Below are 18,960 nucleotides of genomic sequence, written 5' to 3'. Positions count from 1 at the left end.
AACATCCACTAGTGCACTAGCACTCACACAGATATGGAGCGAGTGTCCCATGCTGACCCGACAAATTACAGGGAAAACCCAAACCTTTGAGTCCCTGTAGTGAGGGGAATCTGGTGGCTGTGGAGCTCTTTTCCTGACATGATTTGGGTCAGCTTGAAGGAAAGGGTCACTGCAAATCAATACAGAGTTGCACTGAGTGTGAGAAAACACTTGTATCCTGATGGGAATTGCATTTTCCACTATCACCGAATGGTTTGAAGGGTTTGAAGACTATATCAATTATATTCGCTAACTTTAACAGTCACCAGACTTCAGGCGAACTGAACTTTTATGGGAGTTATCAGACTTGTGGAAGACAAGTTTCCCCCCTTAAGATTCTCGGAGACTTGAGGGGTCAAAGTCAAGATGCCCTGGAGCTCTTTCAGAGTCAAGCGATGGTGCGCCATATTAACTAGGGTGCTTACGCAGCCCTCTGTGCAAGCCTTTAAAATATTTTCCTCTGAGGAATACAAACTGCACACGGTGAACTCAAACTCCAGCCTTCTGGCCTTTACAATATTTGTTCTCAATCTTTGTGTTTTGTCCATCGCATTATTACAGACAAGTCCCAACAATACAAACCATAATATGCGTTACAGTGCTTTCAGTGTCTTTGTATTTTGATTATTCTTTTTGTCTGTTTTTTAACTTTGTGTTTAAACATCACTCTGCATTTAATCATTACTTAGCTATCTTCCACAGTGAGCCTTTTGTCTCACCTCTGTCCCCTAAACCCCCAGTCAGTAGTGCTGTGGGATACTGCAGATTTTGTTATCTATCAAATACCCAATAAATACAGGGCCAGTGTTGCCGATACCAAAACCGATACTGGTGTTTTTAACCTATAATGGCGGTTGTAGGAGAGAGCAGTATGTCATGATTTATGAGAAGAATCATCATTAATTTGCACATTTTTGACCACTAAATATCAGTGATTTTTACTTTCTTTCTACTTACTTTAGCTTTTCATGTATTTTGAATGTTTTTTGGAGACCTGGAATATAAACATGCCTGTCTCTGAAGCCCTTTGGGTCAGCTTCTGTTGTTTAAATGTGCTAATGGCACCACCTCTACCAGCCGATCACTGCAGACAGCTGCCCCTCCCTGAACCTGCTTCTGCTTTTTTGTTCCCACTGTCATCAAGTGCTTCTCATAGGAGGTTGTTTAATTTACAGTTTCTATGTTGTATGATTGTAAAGCACCTTGAGGCAGCTGCTGGTGTAATTTGGCACTATATACTGTAAATAAAACTGAATTCTTTTAATTTAAGGATGACGATGGCTAAAATGCACCAACTGATATCATTAGCGTCACATTTTCACAATTTGGGATTTGCGTGCACCTGTCAGGCTGTTAGTGGACTCTTTTTTCGGGTGCTCAGAAACACTGCATCGTCTGGCTCATCTCCATGACTCACTGGGCCAGTGGGTGGGTTGGGGGGTAAACAAGGACACAGACTTCAGAAAAGATCTGAGAGTAATCCTGGGTTAAACACTGCGATGATGCAGAGAGGTTCTGATGGCTTCACTTTACTGCCTCACTGCTATATTAGCTGTCTCCCCGTTTCACGTCTCTGCTTTCTATTATATGATCGTCGAGGCAAAGCGATAACATTATCACTCATCATCCTTTTAATACAGAACTGGCAAAGTCAGTGGGAAATACTTTTTTTCTCCACGCAAACTTGATCCCACATATTCTCCAGCCTCTCGACCTGATTGTACGCATCTGCGGCGAATGAAGTCAAAAATACCGAAAGAATCGTGTTGCCTGTGTTGATTAGTGAAGTCTTTACTAAAACATGACTTTAATCACAGAGAGGAGGCTCGAGAGCAAGCTGCAGAGACAGATCAAAGGGCTAATCTGTTTCAGAGAAAACAGCAAAGTGATTCCTTTGGCATTGAAGTTAAGGCTGAACCTGGCACCACTTAGCTCTAATACCCTCTTTTTTTCCCCCCTCTCTCTCTCTGTCATGTTAAAATTTAAAGCAGCTGAACACTCAGGGACAGAAAGCCAGAATGCGGACTTATTTGACTTCCTGAGTTTCAGTGGGGATGTGACGTGGGAGTGAGAAACTGAGTCACCACGGCTGTCTGAATTGTTGTCAACGCATTTCCCCATCTATCAGCCCGAACTCGGTCCTCACTTCCCATCAGTAGATATCAGCGCGAACAAACACAAGCACTCGCACACAGCATAAACAACCTGACAAAAATTAAACGTGACGCAGTAGCATGGATCAAAAGTGTTTCTCGGTAATGACCCATTGAGAATATGATTACGAGCAATAGCTGTCAGTGGTAATGCATTATTGAGTTGTTATTGAGCAATTCAAACACTTTCTTGCAGACTGTCGGCAGCAGTGCTTTCTGTGCTGTTGTGCTATTTGATGCAGTTGTTACTTGTGTGACTGCACTGAATATTAGTGGTGCAACGGATAAAAAATCTCACGGTTTGGATCGGATCACGGTTTTAAGTCATGGATCGGATCAATTTTCGGATCAGCAAAAAAAGACAAAAATTTAACATTTACTTATTCACTTATTGAAGTATTTTTTGCCTGTTAAAAACATTCAACTCAAGACTCATTTCACACAATTATTAAAAAAAAAAATTATGGTTCAATATAGGGCAGTACAGTCTTTGTATCTACCACTCAATTCAATTCAATTTTATTTATAAAGCGCCAAATCACAAAAACAGTCGCCTCAAGGCGCTTTATATTGTAAGGTAGACCCTACAATAATACATACCGCTCATTGTATCGCACTCCGCTGTGATATAATGAGCTGTCACGGTCACCCATTTGTAGTAGTTAGGGCAACAGAAGATGCCTGGGACAGTTCAGCCTCAACTTCAATTTTTTCCTGCTCATACATGCTTGGAACGATCTTGCCACTAAAGTGGACGCACAACGGGATATCATAGCGTGGCTCAAGCACGTTCATCATCATAGTTTAAACCCCTTGTTTTGCACAACTGAATACCGCCTCCCGTCTGCAGCTAAACACCCCAATAGCTTTTGAAATAGCTTTAGCCCGGTTGGACTGGGCAGCAAAGGGCTGCTTAAATACCAAAAACTCCTCTGCTCCTCCACTTGGACCGCTAGCGCTGGCCATAACTATCGCTTGACTGACCCACCACGCGCACCATACACATACTTTTTTTTTTTCTTTTTTTTTCGAATCTTCGGATCACGTGCGTGCCGAACCGTGGAGTGGGATCGGTTCGGATTACGGATCAACCGTGATCCGTTGCACGACTACTGAATATGGTTAGGACTCTCAATGGACCAGTCACTAACCTGTCTGTGTACCTGCAGTCTTTTAGCTCATGCTATGCGCATGTTTTACTGGAGTTTACAGTACTCTCTCTTCTTACATTCAGATTATACATAATAAAACCCTCTGCGTGGACCATCTAGCTAAGTCAATTTTCCCCTTCACAAGTCCTACTAAACTTTTTCAGTAGCATTTCTTTTTTAATTTTCCCCTCCTTTGTTCTCTTCTGCAGTTCTGCCTTACTTTAAGGAACTGCAAAACTTGCTGTTGTGCATCCATACAGTCCACTGAGTGGTCACAGGTCAAAATAACTGTTTAATTTTATTATAAAGCCATTATCTGATTAGTGCAGTGAAGCGTAAGATTAAACGCAGGAGGGACTGGCTAACACTCACTTATTAGCTCATGTGTGTATCTCCACAAAGTCTTGCCATTATTGTAATGCTGCCTGAAAGGCAGTGGAGACACCCTTAACCCTCAACTTTACTTCCCAATTTAAAGACTGGCTTTTAGATCACCTCATCTAATGTTTTACAAGAAGCTGAAACAGAATAAATTTGCTATTTCCAGTAGGGTCTGGGGCAGGAAATAGACCATATATAAAATACGGCCTTAGTATCCAGGTCTGAATAGTGAATGATCCTTACTAATGGCCAACAGGGGGCGACTCCTCATGGTTGCAAAACATATGAAAGATTATAAAAAGGTCTGTCAGAAAATGACAACACTCCCTATTTGATTTATGGCCTTATTAGGGTTGCAGTGTAGAAAATGTTCACCACTAGATATCAGTAGATTACGGATTTCTTTCTGTAGAGTTCTATTTTCTTATCTCTGATAAATTGAGTCCATAAATATAGATATGGTGGCAAAAACATTACATTTAGACCGTAGCTCATAACGGCTGTGGCCGGCATCTTTCTGCTAGTGTTTACACCGGATCCAGATCTGCCCCACAATTTTTCCCCATCTACAGAAGGCTGTCAGTCCACAGTTTACCTCAGCTGTCAATGCTGAGCGAGAATTCAGTATTCAAATATGGTGGGTTAACATGGCGGCTCCCACAAACCGCAAACTCACTCCAAATCTATTAATGCACGCACATCTATTAATAGACGCACAGGACAGTGTGTAACTGTGTCTATTTATGAGTACAATATCCTTTTTTCCATTAAATGCCCTCAAAAAATTACTGACTGTACCTTCAAGCATTTTCCTGAATATATAAGCTCCTGAGTTAAATGTCTATGTAATATAACATGATTTTGTTTCATTTGATAGAGCAGATTTGCAATACTGTTACCGTGGTTACACTGTAACTGACCTTTGAGCATACAGTGTCATCGTTTTCTCATTCAGATCCACCTCTTACTTGTCACATCCATCACAAAATAAACCCAAAAAACCAAGATGATCACTGCACTTCAATCCACAAACCAATTTGGCTGACATACAAGGCAAAAATACAAATCTCTTTTACACTCGGTGGAGCAGGATGAAGGCTAGGGAAGTTGAAACTACTCAAACTAATTTAAAACACTAAGATTTCTCAGATGAAAGGAAAATCGAGGTAATCTAGAAGGACTGGGAGAAAAGAATCACTTCCTGTGGTGTTCAGGTGATGTTTTGCCAACTTTAAAGTCAGGGAGAAAAAAATATGCAAGAGCAGACTGAGATGAATGGACAAAAAAAAAGTTAAGTCATTTCTATCTCAGAGTAACTGGCAGATTGGGGGGGAGAGAAAGATCCAAACTTTCCAAAAACACTCTTTAGGTAAGTCTTATATCTGTTGTCAGATTTGTACATGAAAGATCTGCTGGTGACTAATGACAGCTCAACTTTGCTGTTAGAAATGTGCCAATATGGGAAGATATCGTTTTCAAAGACCCAATTTTGTTCCACCGAACAAAAACATCTCTCTGAGGAGGCTGAAAAAAAGTTCAGTAGAGTTACTTTTAACTCTTTTTAAAGCTGCTGTGTAATGCACAAAGACTCTTTGTCTGACACAGAGGCGATAAATGAAGGATTCTGTTGTGAAAAACAGTCAGTACTCCAATCAGGGGACAATTCAGATGCAAGTTACATGATTGCAGGGGGAAGGGGGTATGGGGGGCTCCAAAACACGCAAGTCAGAACAGGCTGCGCCGCTCTCCCTTTTTCAGACGAGCGATAATTTTGTATGTAAATGTCGCCAGCCCTGGCAGAGCAGAGGAAACAGATCCAGAGTGATTCTGAGGGTGAACCTTCCTGAAATTTTCCATTCACAGATAACAATGCACAGACAAGCGCACGCTCAGAAAACAATAACACATGAGCTCATGCGGCTGCCATCTGATCGGTGCCACTGACTGTGCAATAGACAGGAGAGGCTACGGCACCTTCCTCAAGATATGGTGTGAACAAAACTTTTTTTTTTTTTGTTCCATGCTTTGCTGCTGCGCTTCACATGTGAGACACATCTCAACAATAGCGTATCATCTTGCTTCAGGCACACTAAAGTGTTTACCAGAGAGACCTCTTATTTTTTTCTTCTCTCCCCACAGATCTCATTACAGCAAATTAAAGAAAATCTACTGTGTGGTTGTAGTACTATTTGTTCTATGGTAATGCAGTCATTCTGGATGAGACGAGAGAATGTACGGCTAATCTAGACGTGACTGACAAAGCTAAGATACTTACAAGTTGCAAAGACAGTGCAAAAAGAACCAAAAATAAGTGCAGCCACCCAAGTAAGAAGGCAACCGTCCACTTTCTGCAGTAAACCCTCCATAACTGTAAGGAATAAAAAAAATTGAATCTGATTTCACCAAGATAGATTTGATTTCTCTGCCGTAACATACATGTGCATAACAAAGAGTTACTTTGTTTTTAACCACACTAATGCTGTGAAATAGCTGCAAGACTGCCAAAGCCAAAACTTGCTCATTTAAACTTTTGAACCATCTGGAGCAACAATAGCACTGATTCAGGCTCCCGTTTTTGGCTGCATGAAAATAAAAGCGTTACATTTGTGCTAAAAAAAGAAAAACGATGTTATTCTATTAGTGAAGGCTCGAGCCTCTGGAGAATTAGGTGAGATATAGCTTGGCTTTAATTCTGTTTGCACCACTGCAAATACACAAGATCCTCACTCACAAGCAGTGAAGGCTCAGATGTCTAGTTGCACTATTTGCACACCTGCACAATCTGACATCACAAAGACTTGGTACTAGAAGGGTGGCGGTTTAAAGGCCGGTTAATATGCGTCAGGTGACGTATAGAAAAGTTCAGGGCTACAGTGCTCTGCAGTGTGTGAAAGCAGCTTCCTCCAAAGAGTCGAAGTGAACTAAACAATGGGCTGAATTCATTGCAGAAGTACACGGTGTATTATATTCTAGCTCAATAGAATATAATACACCACCTTTCATTTGAGGAATGAAAGTATTTCCTTTTTGGTTTAACACAAGGTGGACAACAAGTAGCTTCTGAAGCAGTCTGCTAACACAGTGCAGCAAAAATACTGAAATATGTGCACCTGGTTACACTGCATGTAAACATGCAGCTGATTTTACATGTCATCAGATTTAATTAGCTATTTTATTTTTACTTTATCTCACAAGCTACATACGTACATGCAGTGACCACTTCATTAGGTACACTTCCTAGTACTGGCTTTGGACTACTTTTTGCCTTCAGAACATCCTGAATTCTTTGTGGCATAAATCCAACAAAGAGCTGGAAACATTCACATGATAGCATCACACAGTTGATGCAAATTTGTCAGCTGCACATTCGTGATGCACATCCTGTTGGACCACATCCTAAAAGCGCACTGCTATGGAGGCCATTTGAGTGCAGTGAACTCACTGTAAATCTCAAGAAACCAGTTTGAGATGATTTAAGCTTTGTGACATGGTGTGTTTTCCTGCTGGAAGCAGCCATCAGAAGATTCAATTCAATTCCTACAGCACCAAATCACAACAACAGTCACCCTGCAATAATTCAGAGAAAACCCCAACAATCAGGCGACTCCCGATCAGCGAGCACTTGGCGACAGTGGGACGGAAAAAGAAAATTGCGCCTAACCTCTGTTGTCCAACTGTGGTGATCCCGTGCAAACTGTAACATATTTTGAAAATGCCGAAAACTGCTTGGTTTAAACTTCAGCAATCCCCCTTGATCATGTCTGCACACGTAAATGCACTTGTTGTTTCCCTACGATTGGTTTATCAGATATTTGCATTTGCAAGCAACTGAACAGGTGCAGCCAACGAAGTGGCCGGTGAGCATACGTTGTTCTTCTTCCTGCATATGCATCTTATTTAACCCTACAAGCTAATGAAAGCTCTTTTTTTTTTCTCCAAATGAAACAGAAGTGGGAATGTAACTTCAGTACTGCTGACTTTTTGCCAAAACATCACCACCACAACCCGTCCTTACCCGTCTGTGTGTCACCGTAACAATCTGCAGCCTGTGTGTAAAAGTTTTTTGTGTAAGGAGCTTGCACTTAGCCACAGAGATCAAGGCAAAGCGTGTTTTCGTGTGCCTTTGTACTTAAACTCGATGCACGTGTGCGCGATCTCTTTGGAGGAGTGAATGACACAGAGTGGAGACTTCAAAGCATCTCTTTCATCAGCTGGAGCGAAGACATACAAAGCAGGCACCTACACACTGCATTCGTCTCGCTCTCACGCTCAGGTCCAGCTTTGTCCGTCTCTTACTATAGAAGAGATGGAGCACAAACAGCATTAAGTCTCAGTGAGCGAGAGCCACATGTTTTCCTGAACTATCCTCACTTTAGAAACTTCTGCATCACATCCACTGCAGAGTAAATCACATAGTAATCATAGTTTTCTTCTTCATATCCTGGTTGGCACCTTACTGCAGCTCACTTAGAAGGAAAAAAATCAATAGGTTGAAGATTTCAGAGATAATTCTTTCCTCTTCATTCAAGTAATGTTAGCAAAGCCTTGGGGGCAGTTCGCACACTGCAAGCACTATGTACAGTGATCCAGAGAAGCAGCAAAGTGAACTAACATACTGCTGGAGGGCACAGAGTGGCAAAAAATAAATAAAGACAAAGTAGTTATGCAGTGCAGAAAAACTAACAGACTTCAAGCTTTTTCTTGGTTGCTAATAAGAAAAAACAGGCATGCGGGCAGAGTGCCCAAACAGGGTGGAATTCATCAGGTTCGCGATGAACTGCAAGCTTCCCAGCTTTGATGGTGAAATGTGAGAGCAGCATCACTTTGCGAATAGTTCCGCCAAACTGTCAACTGACAAACTCAAACTTCTTCTTAGGAACACACAAACATGAGCAGCAGCACACAGCTTGTTGTTGCCAGGACTAAAAATAATGCTACCAGAAGAGAAGTTCTCCTATGAGCGATGCAGAAGAGATGTCAAAAATTAGAAAAGAGGAAATGCCACGGATTATATGAGTATTAATGCCCTGCCAGCGAGTTTTTATCTAAACTAACATTGTGTGCATGAGGTTGAAACTGCTGCATGGTGAGCTTTTTTTCTTTTTTAGCAGTTGTAGTATTTATTACCCCTGCTGGCAGATGGCCTGGTGCGGCTGCGTGACCGGCTCCGCTGACGCTGCAGCCGGGATTTGCCCAGGAATCTGTAGTAGTATGAGGGTCTCCCAGATCCCTTCCTTGTAACTCCAGCCATGGTGTGATTTCCCACTCCGAATCCGACACAAAAAATATGAACAGCACTAAAATCCAAGTCCTCCTGAGGTGCTACCGGCGCAGAAAAATGTGAGGAGAGGTTTTCATGGATCACAACTCAAATTTATGACAAAATTTCACTCAGGAGTCCTCTTGGAGACATTCACATCTACTCAAGTCCTCATGGGTAGTGTCAGGACAAAATCCCCACCACTGTGAAACCATTTCCCTCTGAAGAAAGAGAACATTAATCCATCGAACATTTACTTCAGCTCCAATACTTGTGTCTTGTCCCACAAGCTCAGGTTACTGCTCTGAACCTCTGAGCACTCCCCCTCCTCAAAGTTTCCCACACAGAGATCCCAAAGGCATGATGTCCGGAATAGTGTGAGCGTGTATCCTGAATGACAGGAAAGCTGTTCCTGCTCCCAGTGCAAGAGTGCACTAAAGGAATTTTAGAGACAGTCACAAAGCCAGTTCCTCACATTCAAACAGGAGCGAAGGAGAATTTGTCACACAGCTTTACACAGTCAGAACAACTGTCCTCACCCCCTGAAACTCAAATCCTGTGAATGTAGAGAAGACAACATGCTATGTGGCTGAGAACAACAGGGGGAAAAAGTTTGGGATGCCTAGAAAACAGGCAAAGCCTTCAGTGGAATGGAGTTAACAAGCCAGCTATCAGATCACAGCGGTTTCAGTTCCCTCCCACAATCAAACTAAAGCTGCTGTAGACACACAGACAAGACAAACTCTGGAGCAGGAAGCAACACCTGCTAATAAAACGTCACAACCTTTGACATTCAGTGGCTCCGGATCCAGTTTTTTCAGTCATGTTCCAGGTTTTACACTTCAGCCACTAATTTGCCTCCTTAGGCAAAAAAAAAAGCATGGCTGGGAGTGACAGCCTATCAGAAGCAAATGTAAATAAGCTATAAAGAGTGATAAAGCAGCCAATCACTGCATGCTATGAAGAAGACGGCCCCTAGTCCACATCTAAATACAATGGAACAAATGCAGACATGTGTGCACATTAGGGCTTAGTTATGGAAGTGCTTTTAGCTTCTTCCTGACTTCACATAAGGCTAATTCATACAAAAAAAACTTGCTCCAGAGCTGGATTTTCTGGAGAAGCCAGTCCTGAAAGCTGAAAGCTGATTTACTTCAAATAACTGTTAGTTGCTGAGACACCCCTTGAAAATAAGTATTTTTGTTGAATACCTTACAGAGCTCTTGAGAACTTGGCGTGACTCCAAAAACGTAGATGATGTAATGTGTTTAAATAAAACAGGTTTCACCTGTCACTACACATGAAATTTCTAATACTCATTTTCTGATGTTGGGTACGGTTTCTAAGCAGATCTAACTGCGTGCTTGTTAAAATATGTTTAAAAAAAAGACTACAGTGAGTCCCAACAAAGTCCACTGATTTCTCCTCTAGCCCCTTTAAGGCTGTCACGTTGTGAAGCACAGCACAGTTTCCAGCACTCCTATTCCAGTCATGTTTTGGCCAGTTGGACTTCCATCTCATCCACTTTGTCAAAACAGCCACCCAGCAACCTGAATTTTATTTGGGTGAGTCAATGGGAGCAAACAGGTTGGGTGATGAGCAAAGACTGCACTGGTGTGGGCAAAAAAAAAAAAAACACTCCCTGGGACATGGCCACGGTGTAGATAGTCTGTGGTAAACGTCCTGCCTGCAAGCCCATACTCGGGTTTATATGCCATGATTTCTTCCACTAAAGACTGCTGCTTGGAGTCTGTCTCTAAGCTGGGAATCAGACTTTTGTCCCCAGTTATGATCCTCTGAATGACAGCTGGGTTACTTTGACAAATCTATGGTTAAACTGCATTGATTTTCAAGTTGTCAGAGCAAGCTGAAGTAGCGGGAACGCTCATGGATAAAGCTCAGCGGATATAGGATTTTTAAGAACAATACAGATACTGATATGTGTGAATTTTAAAATCCAATATTCTAATATATTGGCTAATATTTTTTTTCAGACGCACAAAACATAAACAGATTTCATTGTTTATTTGCTTGTTTATACACTTACGCTGTCATTTTAACTGTCGATATCTATTTGATCAGCTGACTTTCAAGAGGAATAGTGGCCGAATTCCCAAACTTTTTCACTGTAGCCATCTAATTACAAATTGAAGGCAGAACCCCCCCCCCCCCCCAAAATAAAAAATAAAATAAATAAATAATAAAATTCAGCTCCACTCATGTAAAACAGCTATTAGATCCAGCTGGAAACTGACTAAAAAGTCACAAGTTAAGTTAAATTTATTACCAAAAAAGACACTTACAAAAATCAAGATATCTAATCAGAAACACACAATCATAAACAGCTCAAAAAAGGTCAATTTTATACATTCTTGTAATCAAAGTCTGCCATGGTTTCCAAGATGAACGGATTTCTGTGTTGATTGTACCTAATCAAAGTCTTCCTCTCTTTTTCTCTCATACTCGCGTTCTGCAATACATTTCCTTCCTTCAGTGGCTGCTCAATTGTTCACTGTGATGCTGTTTGTTGCTAGTGAGAGCAGTGGGGACCATAACGCTGCATGCTGTGAAGAGTTTTTGTCATTACCCCAGTCCATAAACTCCCATCGACACAATATAGCAGTGTGTGTTTGTGCCTGTATGTCTTATAACATAGAGTAGGCATTCCCGAGGTCCCACAGAGCGTATTTAGCAAGCATACATCACTCAGTATCAAGCCAGAGCCTCCAGGAGAAATGCATTGCCTCCAGGTTTTGCATTGCTGCCACTGAGCTCATGAAAAACAAAAAACCCTGAAGAGTGTACATATTTTCTGTACTTTTAAAGGTGAAAGCAGCAATAACCACACAACACGCAAAGTCTTAAAAACCTAGTCTGTAAGGTTACCGAACTCATATGGCAGTTGAGTGTTATTCATACACACAAAAGCGGCGCGTGTAAGGCCGGACCGCTTTCTTTTTTATTTGAAAGCAGATTGATCTTGCCAGCATGATAGTCACTGTGGGAATAGCTACCTACAATGAGTTCTTGTTTGACCAGCCAGGAGTTTATAGACAGCCAGTCCAGGGTCAGGAAGAGTTCGTGTACAGCTGGTGGCTCCCCTCTGCCTCGATGACAAACACACCAGTGGGCAGTCAAAGGGCCAAAAGGAAGAAAGGCCAAGAAAAAAGGAAAGTAAACCACAGGCTTTCATTTTAATGTGTATGCTGGCTAAAAACATTTGCATTATAAAAGGACCAAATAAGCTTTCACAGGTACTAATGAATATGGCAAACATTGCAAGAATTCAAATTGCTTTTCAAAATAAGACCTCCAGAACAAAATGCTAATAAATCTGAGAATAACAGCTTAAAAAAACAATCAAAGGAGAGTTCCCCCAGCAGCAATATAATTTGGAATTGCAAAGTACTTTTTAATACTAAATGACTACCAAACTATCTATTGTCAACAAAGCTTATAGCATGACTGATCAGGATATGTGCAAGGTTTACTTTTTTTTGTTAATGATCACATAGCTCCTCTTAAGTTCCTGACATGACGTTCAGGTATTCTATCAGACTGAGACCTGGACTTTGACTGATGCACTGCAACACCTTGGTTCTTTCCATTTCAAGTCATTCTGATGTGCTTGAGATTGCATGTGCTTTAGCATGACCCAATTTTAGCCAGCTGTTAGCTGTCAGATAGATGGCCTCATATTTGACTCTAGAATTATATACAGAGGCTATACAGAGGTCAGGTCAATGACCGCGAGGTGCCCAATTCATCACCCCTCCACCACCGTGCTTAACCACTGTTATGAGGTTAAATGTGGTTCCGTACATTTTGTCCAAACATCTCCACCTTGGTTTTACCTGTCCAAATAATATTGTTCTTGACGTCTTGTGGTACATTTAGATGTAACTCTGCCAACCGAAGCTGCACTGCCATGCTATTTTTAGACAGGGGAGGCTTTCCAAACAATCCACACTGGTTCAGTCTTTTTCTAATTTTACTGTCATGAAATTTAACTGTAGCTCTTGGGTCACTCCTGGTAAGATTGTGGCATTGTATGGACGCATTCCTGCACCAGATCAGTGCTCTTAAAGAGGTGGTGAAGTAAATTTGATCAGTAGCACCTGGCTGTTGCTTACCCGTTTAAATCTTTTAAAAGCTGAAAAGGTGTACTTAGTTTTTGATAAGACTGGTCTTGATAGGTCTAGAGGACATCTGAGGTCTTATAAAAATAAATAAATAATAATCAATATATTTTCAAGTTGTGATGAATTTTCTTCCAATTACTCTACGAAAACTAAAATCTGCAGTTTATTGGAAGTTTTCGATTACTTGGGGCTAGGTGTTAGTTGGTTTTGGTCATTCTAGCTCACAGTAACATGAAATCTAAAAACTGCCTGCTCTATTTACCTTACTTGAACATTCAAATGTGCACTATAGAGATAATACAGATGTGCAAGTTTCTTTACAATCTTTTTGACAGCTTTTCCTCAAACCCAAGAATCACTAGGAGTTATTTAAGTGACTAGTTTCCAGTCAGTCAGCCACGTGAATTGATTATTCTAAAGAGCAGCAGAGTGGAAAAGGCTTTTTAAATAAAAAAAGTCCTGCAGTGTACAGACAGAGTAATGACTCAATCTGTCATGATAAATGTATTGCACTGACTGTACTGACTGTACAGGACATTTAGGGCAGTGAGAACGAATTAAGCAAGAGTCAAAATGGTGTCTGCAGGTGGAGTCCTGCAAAACCTTTTAGCCTTTTAGTGCCTGCTCCACTCGACTTGACTTGTTTTCAGTCATTTTCCTTTACAAACTCGTACAACGTAATGTGCTTATGGTTGTTACAGCATGCGACTGAAAGTCTTGCGACATCATTTCTATGAGACACGAACGCCACAGCAACGGATATCGAGGCGCTGGTATGCGTGTTGGTCAGTCTAAGGCTTTTTGTCAGACTCAGGGACCACCATGTTGTTTTTTGTGTAACCATTTCCTGAATTGTCAGGTTTCAAAATTAGCGGCTTTGATTTTTGTGAAGGAGAAGCTCTCATGACTCAACAAGTGATACTACTGACTAGCCAATCAGTGGCATGCAGTCTGCTGACGTCACATTTTCGAATCGCCTCAGATCACTTGGAACCCCAGTCGAGTAGGCACTAAAAAAAAGTACCTGGTACCAAGTACTACCACCTAATGGAAAACCCTAAAAGCTGTGCCAAGCAGACCCAAGTAGGTACTCCTGGAAAAAGGCTATTAGTGTTCCTGTGTTTGACTAACGAATAATGGGCTCAGCAAGATTTGATGTAAGAGGGTGTATTACAGTAAATAAGGGTAAATTATTCGATTTACTCAAACACAACAGCAAAATCCTTTAGAAAATGAAGTAGAAGATGCCTGAATGGTACCTGAGAGAAACAGAAGTGAAAACACCACATGGGGAATGTGAAGTCAGTGTGACCTGTTGAACTGACCACATTGTATCCAAGATAGAAGAAAAGTAGAAGTTTGTCCAACTAGCACTAAAGACTAATGTTTCACTCTGTTTCTTTACAAGTTTCTGCTTTTGTCTAACTCTGACTTCACAAGAGTATTTTACTTGAGAGGGTGTAATTAGCAAGGCATACTCAACACAAACCATCAGTGTTAAGATGGTAAGAGCAATGACATTTCAGAGTTCTGAAAGTGAGACCTAAAACCCAGAGAGGCACTAAGTGAGCCTGTTGTTCTCTAAAATACTGCAGCTCTGAAGATGGAACTAATTCCACTTTCCCCACAAAACAAAAAGACAAAGGGAGACGTATTGATTCTCAACACAGCTCACTCTATTGTCTCCACACGGATACAGGGTCGAACACAGAAAAGGGGAGCACAGTGGCCATTACTGCTCAAGCACAGCCAGCCATTAAAAGCGAAACATCTCAGACAGAGTCACTGGGATTAGACAGCTCTAAGAAAGCGTAAAGATTCAAGGACTGAGTGTCTCGTTCATCTGGAAATTGAGAAATGCATTAGTATGGATTACAAGCAGTGGATAGGCCGAAACTGATGGCTACTGCTACTGCTGCTGGAGTCTCCTTAGGCAGATCATAGCTTCCCTTCTAAAAGACAGCTTGACTTTATTATATGTAATAAAGTCACGATGGATTTGGTGTAAACAGCAACAAACTCGTCCTACAAGTAAGGGAGTACGTTTATTTGTACAGCACTTATCAAGAGCAACAAGAACAAAAGTCACAAGCTGCTCTACAATATCAAGTAAGATACAGCAATGAAAACAGTATAAATGGACAAAACTAAATAATAGCAGGCAGGTCTTCAGCTTCTTTTTAAAGCTATCAGCAATGTCCACATTCTCACAAGCCACGGTCTCATTTTGTGTTCAGCCTGGACCCAGCTACTGCCAACAAGCACTGATCAGATAGCAAGGAGCACATTGCGTATCATTTGTCTTCCTCTATATCTCTCTTCCTACTAAAGGCTAACAATGTACACAGTAATACACACAGGCCTGTGGCATTACTGACTCACTACGTTTTCTCTTAAAATGGACATTAAAATTTTTTTAATGTTGCCAAAATATTTTCATAATTCTGTTTTCCTATAAAAAATAGTTAGTTATGTTATCCAAATATTATGAAAAGTACATGTTTGTATTTATAATGGAGTCAGTATGTATACAATACTTAATTACGATTCAGTTAAACAGTAGATCATAATTGTATCGACACTGACCCCTACTGGAAAACATGGTAATGTACAACTCGGTGACACTGACAACAGTCTATTTGTGCCACGGTGTAGGAAAAACTCAAATGCTGCATACTTTTATGACAGACTTTTAAACACAGTATCAGCCTTTGGTTAAACATATAAGTAAATAAACTATTGTTTACCATGATATGCAGGTTTCATGTCCAGGACTGTAATCATGAAGCAGCAGAGAGACGGGGAACCGTGAAACCATCTCAACCTACTCATACTCTTTATTGTTCCATGCAGAGGGTAATTAAGTTAGCCGATCCAAATTTTCTCTTTGAACACATTCAACCTACCCCTGTATGCTGCTATAGTGACAGACTACTTACATCTATCTATGCGTTCTTTTCTTCCTCCTCTTATTCATGCCTCCCACTCCCTCTTGGCCAGAGAGTAAAAGGCCAAACTGGAGAATGTCCTGTCCCAAGCAGAGCTCATTATACAAGCCTAGAGACAGAAAGAGAACAGGCGAGCCTGTGTGACACCGTTGGCCAGAGACAAACAGATATGCGAGATGGAGGGGGAGGAGAGGAGATGAACTCCTCTTAAGCTTTGATTAGAGGAAGAGCGCAAATCAGCAGTGACGAAGGGAGAGAGATGAGAGGGAGCCTTCGCTTATGAAACAGCCACTTGAGAAAAGCACAGAGGGACCTTTGACAGTGTTGTCTTCAAATGTAATATTAAAATGCCACAAAGGGCACATGCACAGTCATATCCATTATGTAAAGTAACAAGCAGCTGCTTTGAAAGTCCTTCCAGAGGCAAGTCTCGCTGCTCGGCAGCTTTCGTGGTAACACCTTTGAGCAGTTATTTTGAAGCCTTTATTAAATGAATGAGGAGAGAGGCACAACACTATGGCTTAATTCAGCCCTGGAGAACAGCCTGCCATGGCTTTACAAAATCCTCTCACAGATTTATGTCTCTGTCTGAGGTTTCTTCCTGTTGAAAGGGAGTTTTTCCTTCCCACTGTCATCAAGGTCTTGCTCTAAGTAGGCCGTCTGATTGTTGGGGTTTTCTCTCTAATATTGTTGGATCTTTACTATACGATATAAAGTGCCGTGGGGTGAGTGTTGTTGTGGTTTGGTGCTATATAAATAAAACTGAATTGGGTTTTAAAGTGAGATCAGCAGTAGGGCTGCCACGATTAGTCGACTAGTCACGATTACGTCGACTATCAAAATCGTCGACGACTGATTTAACAGTCGACGCATCGTTTGAAGCTTTGTAAGATCCTGAAAGACGCAGGAATAAGTAGTAGGATTTAAGAGTGTAATAACGGACTGAAACAGAAGATGGCAGCACTGCATGTACAAGGATGCCAGCTGCCGTTAAACCCCGAAGAAGAAGAAGCTGTGTCCCAGAATTCACAGCGCGGCTCAGCGCAGTTGTCAACAATGGCGGCAGCTAGTTAGTTTTAATATTACTCTTATTATTCTTTCTGGGTCACAAAATAAACGTTTAACATATTTTCAGGCGAGAATGTAGCTGTGTAAACCTCAAATATCTGCTCAGTTTATCAAGACACCACGTATTTTCAAAAGCGCTCCGACGTTTTCGGAGACGTCTGTTACCCACTAGCTCGATAGCTAGCCGGGGGCGAGGCTCACTAGAGCCTGTGAGAACACCGGACTCCCAGCAAATCGTTTTCAAACCCACCGCCGTCTTTCGCTACTCAGGTTAAACATACATAAGTCACTTAGATAACTTAAAAATGTTATTGTTTGGCTTTTTTTAGTATTTTATTTGTTCCTGAGTAAATCGGTTTGGCTGAGTTATAGTTATAGTTTTTACACAGCTGAATAAACGTCAAGCAGACAGCTGATCATCAGAAGTGTGAGATGCTCGAGAATATACTCCGGTGTCCTGTTATATTTTAGATAGCAAGGAGTTTATTAAACTTCACCGAAGCAATCTGCAAATTTCATTAAAATTCAATAAACTATCATCTTGTCTTTATTTTTAGTTAGCACATACCTTAAACACTTAAAGCTGTAAGCTAATGATAGTTATATAAGAGCAGATGCTGCTGGTGCAATAAGCTGTACGTTTTACGTCTAATGGATGCATGATCTGATTAGTCGACTAACCGCAAAAATAATCGGTGACTAGTCGACTATCAAAATAATCGTTTGTGGCAGCCCTAATCAGCAGTGAAATCCATGCTTTTATTACAACTCAACTGGTACTCTCATTTTATCCTCACTGCACTGGCTGACTGTCCATTTTAGAGTTAATTTTAAAATTCTTTTATTTGTTTTTGCAGATCACAAATTGTGGAACAATTGTGACCATTAGAGATTAGAAAGGTCTCCTCAATGTCGATATTTTTAAATCTGGTCTGAACACCCACCTCTTTGGTTTGGCTTTAAACCCATTATAGAATTGTTAATTTTATTATATTGTTTACTGTTATTGTATTTTTATTTTTAGTATTTATACTTTTTCTTGTTTAAGATTCAGCACTTTGGTCAGTGCTGGCTGTTTTTAAAGTGCTTTATAAATAAAGTTGGCTTGGCTGAATGGGACTGGATATTTCAAAGTTGCTTTGCTCCAGAAATAATAGTTGGTCAAAGTATTAAATTAAATTTTTATTAGGTATAAAAAAAACAATTTGCTGCATAGCTCAGCTATGTTAGGATACCACCCGCCACAAACCAGGGCTGCAATCCCAGTACACAGCAGCGGCTCTGTCTGCTAATAAACTATTTAAAAATAAGACTACTGTGCAAACTAGGTTCTATGTTCAAAAGAGAAAAAAAATACAAGAATCAACTTAACTTCTTAAACTGCATCATGTAGAGGGCACTCAGCAGTAAAGCAATTAACTCAAACTAAAAGGTTGATTTTACTGCTCTGTGTGACTAATCACCAGATTAACTTGCATTATTTACAACAGTGTTTCGTTTTACTGTTTATGTCCTTTACAGGGTTTTATCACCATGTTATCATCTTCATTTGATAATGTCTCTGACTGTAGTAGGCGGCATTCAGGGGGATCATTTTGTGTGGAAAAAGAGTCATATGACCTGTGAAATGCCCATTTTTATGTGAAGGCACACAGACCCTACAGCAGAAAGCCCGACTTAACAGAGAAAGTCCATTGTGATACTCTTTATTTTTGTCCAGTGTTTTAGTTTTTGAAGATTTGTGCATCTGTTTATTAATACTTGCGACAGTGTACTCGACTGTGTCTCCAAAAAGTGCTGTTTTTTATTGAAATACCT

At 40.8% G+C, this 18,960-nt stretch overlaps 1 protein-coding gene across 7 annotated transcripts in view; it reads right to left on the bottom strand.

Annotated features, from left to right (window-relative positions):
* The window catches only part of dab2ipb (DAB2 interacting protein b), a 177,912-nt gene that overhangs the window by 97,429 nt on the left and 61,523 nt on the right, over nt 1–18,960 (bottom strand). The window contains exon 1 of one of the 7 annotated variants that reach the window (XM_084935641.1): nt 8,852–9,876. The exons of 5 other annotated variants lie outside the window; for them this stretch is intronic. In XM_084935641.1, coding sequence (XP_084791767.1) covers nt 8,852–8,975 — 124 coding nt within the window. In that variant the 5' untranslated portion in view covers nt 8,976–9,876. Of the gene's footprint in view, nt 1–8,851; nt 9,877–18,960 lie in introns of those variants that run through there. One more of the 7 variants, XM_084935640.1, reaches the window with a different exon arrangement.

The sequence above is a fragment of the Perissodus microlepis genome, chromosome 7 (genome assembly GCF_051167445.1).
Source record: "Perissodus microlepis isolate ML-2025 ecotype Zambia chromosome 7, ASM5116744v1, whole genome shotgun sequence".
NCBI classification, from domain to species: Eukaryota; Metazoa; Chordata; class Actinopteri; order Cichliformes; family Cichlidae; genus Perissodus; species Perissodus microlepis.
This window is presented reverse-complemented; position numbering and strand designations above follow the sequence as displayed.